This window comes from Macrobrachium nipponense, chromosome 19, assembly GCF_015104395.2.
Source record: "Macrobrachium nipponense isolate FS-2020 chromosome 19, ASM1510439v2, whole genome shotgun sequence".
NCBI lineage: Eukaryota > Metazoa > Arthropoda > Malacostraca > Decapoda > Palaemonidae > Macrobrachium > Macrobrachium nipponense.
In genome coordinates, this window is record NC_061088.1 from 16940903 (window position 1) to 16946789 (window position 5887).

Below are 5887 nucleotides of genomic sequence, written 5' to 3' on the forward strand. Positions count from 1 at the left end.
GCAATTACGTAGCTAAAGCTATAAAAAAACCACGCTACCATCTAGTGAGCGAATCTTGCTTTGAAATCATTCATTGAACGCCTCTTTTCACCGAAGCAGACTTAAGACTGCCAATACATAAAAGTACTGGCATCAAGGCAGTGTCTTGTCTAATTGCCCCCCCGGGGGGCCACCCTACGCTAAAGGAAGAAGCGGTTTTTTGGGTAAAAGAATGTATGAGTCGAATAACGCACACATGGTGGTGTTAAAAATCGACACAGGCGCAAAAACTATATTACCGAATCTGGCACAGCGGTGCTCCTCTGTGTTTGGATGGCGGACAGGCCCCGAGAGAACTTTTCTCAGTGTCGACCGCAGTCAGTCTGCCGTCGGGGCCCGGTGAGTAAGCAGCTCTTTCGCAGAGCTCTGCCGTCACGCACGTGACAGCTCCTGCCGAGGGCCTTCCTCTCTCTGGTTCACTCGCAAAAACTTTCCCAAAGTTTCGTATGATTTCTGGAGAATCGATTCGCCACGGAACTTGTTGCATTCATGAGTTGACGATGCTCCGCATTTTCATTTTTTTTTTTTTTTTTTACTGAATCAATATTTGGTGCTGTTTGAATAACCAAGGTTACAAAGTGATATTTCTGTGTCTTTTTCATCCGCGTTATAAGAACTTCGTCATCGATATATATACATATAAAAAACATTTTTCTTCAGTGTTGTCTTTCCTGACTTATATATTTTTTTCCAATGATGAAACGTTCCTTATCGAGCTTTACTCCCTCATATAACTGGAGCAGTTAATGATAAAAATAATATGGTAATCATCATCAAAAACTTTGAACAATTTGCTCAAGACAAAAATGGTAGATAGCCGAAAGTTACCGATGCCCACACGTCCGTGCCAATGTTATGGAATTAGAAAAGGAATGACGACTCTTCTTCACTAAGCAGATTATAAGGTTACAGAGAATCCAAGACGGGAAAACTGGCAGGAATTAGCGTCGCACGAGGAGCCCTTTTTTTCCCCCGTTCACCCATGAAACTGCCCGAATAAATTCGAAACCATTAATGAACTCAATACGACACCGACGACGATGAGTGAGAGTGAGAGTGAAGTCGGAGTGAAGGAGAGGAATGCATTCTTACTCATCTCAGCCCCAGACATGTGAGTGCCCCTTTCCATTCCCGACCTGTGAGAGCGAAACGGTCCCCCATCATTCCTACGCCTTCGCATGTCTGACCACCCCGAAAGAAGCCCGAACGCACCATGGACAACGACACGAACCTAGACGAAGCTTTCGCCAACTTAGACGACAGTTTCACGACCCTAGACGACAACATCACGCGAGACGATGGCCTCGTTTACCTGGACCTGTGCGGCAACAATGTCTCCCAGGGCAGCGGCAATTCCAACGTCTCCAGTTTCCACCGTTACATTAACGTCAGCGAGCAGTACCCCTTGGAGCTGGCCATGCCCTTGTATGGGTATGCCATGCCCTTCCTGCTCATCATCACGACCATCGCGAACACGCTCATAGTGGCAGTGCTGTGGCAGAGGCACATGAGGTCACCCACGAACGCCGTCCTCATGGCCATGGCGCTCTCAGACTTGCTGACTGTGGTGTTCCCCGAACCCATGTTCTTCTACATGTACACCCTGAACAACCACGCCAAGCCGCTGTACCCACCGGCGGCCTGCTATGCCTGGAATTTCTTCCACGACCACATCCCCAACCTCTTCCACACAGCTTCCATCTGGCTCACAGTGGCACTGGCCGTGCAGAGGTACATCTACGTTTGCCATGCACCTGTTGCGAGGGTCTGGTGCACCTTGCCCCGTGTGATCAGAGCCATTGCCTTAATCTTCGTATTAGCCACCATTCACTTACTGCCTAGGTTCTTCGACACGGAATATGGGCCCATGAAGATCGAGTGGGAGGGCCAGTGTGTCCTGGTGTGCAGTGAAAACATAAGGTCCTGGGTGGACCTCATCACGCAAGACGTTTACTTCGTCACGTTCTTCATGTTCCGCGTGATTTTCGTGCATCTCGGCCCCTGCACGGTCTTGGTGGTCTTGAACGTACTTCTGTACAGAGCCCTGCGAGAGGCCCAGAAGAGAAGAGAAACGCTTCTGAAAGATAAGAATTCCAAGAAGGAATGCAACAAGCTCTGTGATGCCAACTGCACGACGCTCATGCTGATCGCCGTCGTGTCCGTCTTTCTGGTCACGGAAATACCCCTGGCAATTATCACAGCCCTTCACATTATCAATAGCATAGGTCTCGTCACCATCTTCTCCCCAGACTCCTATTTCATGGTGTCGTGTTTCTTCATCATATCGAACTCGTTCATCATCTTCTCATACCCCATCAACTTCGCCATCTACTGCGGGATGTCGCGCCAGTTTCGGGAGACCTTCAGGGACCTCTTCGTCAGGGGCAGGCAAATCAGCAGGGACGACTCCACGCGTTACTCCATGCTCAACGGGCCCCCTCGGACCTACACGTCGGAGACGGTTGTCTGAGGCAGGGCTGGGCCAGCGGAAGGGTGCGTTCTCAAAAAGGGTCAAAATAAGCACGGACACCCTTCCACTGGCCAGCAGCAGCCTATTTCTCAGACCTCAGATGCCCAGAGTGGCCTCCACAACGGGACCCGAACAACAGTCTCCAGCATTTTTAACCCAGCCCCTTCCGAGTCGCCGTCGCTGCAGGAGTTCGAAGAGGAGGAGGTGGTGCCCGTCAGGAAGGTGGTGGGGGGAGAGAACCTGGTCCTCAGCACCACGGAAATCGGGCTTTGCCTTCTGGAAACACCCGAGAGCAGCTGCCTCACGGGCAGCACAGTGATATCGCAGAACTCCATAGGTGATAAGGAAAACCACAAGGACGTTGCCAACCTCCAGGATGGCCACAAAGCGGACGGTCGAAAGAGTCCTGCCCCTGGGGCGTTGAGGGTGCATTTCAAAAGTTCCGAATCCTTAGAGAACTGTTCCCCCGAATCCTCCTCGACGAGCGAGGATCAGGCCATAACAGTCATCAACGAGACTGTGTTGTAAGGACGCGCATTTTCTCACTTTCTCTCCTCCTACTCAACGCCATAACCTGCAATGAAAGGTCTCCGCCGTGGACTTCCTCAAATTAATGGTGAGAATTCCTTTTGCTTCACGTATGCCCTCTCTAAGAATAACAAGACAAATGTCATAGTTCACGTCTAGGACAATCTCTTCTTTTACCTACTAACATCCTTCATAATAGTTCACGTATAGGACAACCTCTTCTTTGACCTACTAACATCCTTCATGATCAGAAAAAACTAATATAAAGCAAAATGACAACAATGCATAGACGATGTGTATGTATGAATCTGTCTGTAATAAGTAACTGTATGAGATATACGAAAATTCCATATATTTGTGTATGCTTGCATGCTTTAAATGCTCACAAGCATTTAAAAGGAGTACACAGGAATGTTTATACACACACACACACACACACATATATATATATATATATATATATATATATATATATTATATATATATACATATATATATATATATATATATATATATATATATATATATATATATATATATATATATATATATATATACTTATATATCATCGACTTTTCAAACTTGAAAAAATCACAAATTGGAGGACAAATATATTCTGAATATAATTGTTCAAGTTTTGGTCAGTTCAAATGTGATATATAAATTTCATCGAGATATCAGTAAGTGTTTTCATTTCACGTATATTCCTGATTTCTACTGACGTCGCTTTTATAACTCCCTATTCATTTCGTCACAGAGATATAAATCATTACCTTTACTCGAGTACTAACCTCTTTCATATAATACGAATACAGAAATCCTCAAGTGTCAGCTTTGCCAACTTTTCCAAAATGCCATTATTGACTATGAGAAAATATTTGAAAACTAAAATATTAAACGAGAGGATAAAATGTTATGGAAAATTTGTCATACATGATATATTCTGTCATTGTTTAACATTTTTTTTTTCGTACTGGATATTCTGTTCTGTGGAAACATACCAAGCGAGTTAACAGAATAAAAAAAATAATCTCACAATAGAAGTTATGAAATCATGCATATTTTTAATATTTTTACTACGAGCAAAATACGGAAACCTGTAGAAACGGTTTTTAAAAAATATATAGTTTCTCCACTAACTAAATAAAACTCGAAAGACTTGGAAGCATAAAACATATTTTCTTCACTAATTAAATGAAATAAAATTAGAAAGGCTTCGAAGGAAAAAAACTTGTGAAGGAAGCATAAAACATATTTTCTTCACTAACTAAAAGAAATAAAATTCGCAAGGTTCCGAAGGAAAAAAACCTGTGAAGGATGCTTAAAAGAAAAACACGAGAGTCAGTAGTAAAACGTTTTGTAACTATATATTTCCTTTACTAATTGTAACTATATATTTCCTTCACCAACCAAATAAAACCAGAAGCAAGAAAACCATGTGAAGGGAGCATAAAACTTTATCATATATTTTTCTTTCTGAAAGAAAAACACGAGAAAATCTAATTCGACGTAGTTTCCTTCACTGTAAAATCGGTATTTGAGACGTAAAAATTTTCATACAGATTTTTGTGAATTATTCAAAGGCTTCCTTTGTGAGGAAATGAAATTATTTTTTAACGACCAGTAAGATTCTTGGAAACTGTAATGCATATATTTTTCATTAGTAGGAAAAAAACGCATGAAAAATGAATTTAATATTTCCAAGCATATGAAGTTGAAGACTTTTTATACAGAGAACTAGTGATATATTTTGGAATATAATGAAAAAGTCCATATTTCCAACATCAATGTTAAATATATTAAGTGATATTTAAGCATATTTCTCGAATATCTTCTGCATGGTAAAGATACAGAAATAACTTAGACCCCGAATCGGAAATTAACATTTAAAATGTCGATGGGGTGGATAAGTCTCTCTCTCACACACACACACAAGCATATATATATATAGTATATATATATATATATATATATATATATATATATATATTATACTATATAATCTACAATGCCATGACAGTAATTGCATTGCTATTAGCTTTTCACAATATTTATAAAGAATTTATAATTGTTCCCTGGCATTCGGTAATAAAATAAACTAGAAATACTTTCATTTTATGATGCAGCCGTGCGCAAATTAATTTATTCAGAAACTATAAAGACCGTTTTCCAACTTTTCAATCAATAAAGTTACATCTATAACATAAAAGGAAGCGTCTGAAACATAAAATGCAAGATCTAATTCCATTACTGAAACGTAATCAGAAATGAGAAGGCAAATGAGTATTGATTTACCAGTTGCTCTCCCACTTTAATGTTTTGGGAAAAGAATTCTATTATCATAATTAGAGAGAGAGAGAGAGAGAGAGAGAGAGAGAGAGAGAGAGAGAAACTATTACTTTTTCAAAATGACAAAGATGACACGAGAGAGAGAGAGAGAGAGAGAGAGAGAGAGAGAGAGAGAGAGAGAGAGAGAAACTTTTCAAAATTGACAAGCAATGACAACGATGGAGAGACAGAGAGGAGAGGAGAGAGCAGAGAGAGAGAGAGAGAGAGACTATTACTTTTTCAAAATGACAAAGAGACACGACACGAGAGAGAGAGAGAGAGAGAGAGAGAGAGAGAGAGAGAGAGAGCAGACATTCAATAAAGAAGAATCACAGCTTCACACTCCGCAGGGGAAAAATAAACAGGAAAATAAGAGAAGGCAAGAATTTGTACACGTCATGTAAGAAAGAGCTCCGATAAGAGAAAAGACAAAAATCGCTAAGTGCCACCAAACTCCCTATAGAGCCAAGAAGAAAAAGAGGAGAGACCGGAGAAGGAGAGAGAGAGAGAGAGAGAGAGAGA

General features: G+C 41.3%; 1 protein-coding gene across 1 annotated transcript in view; it reads left to right on the forward strand.

Moving 5' to 3' along the window:
* The first annotated feature begins 348 nt into the window (after positions 1 to 348).
* Positions 349 to 5887, forward strand: part of LOC135214257 (sex peptide receptor-like) — an 86753-nt gene continuing 81214 nt past the window's right edge. The window contains exon 1 of the mRNA XM_064248350.1: positions 349 to 3125. Within this exon, the coding sequence (XP_064104420.1) occupies positions 1253 to 2509 (1257 nt within the window). The 5' untranslated portion in view covers positions 349 to 1252 and the 3' untranslated portion in view covers positions 2510 to 3125. The remainder of the gene's footprint in view (positions 3126 to 5887) is intronic.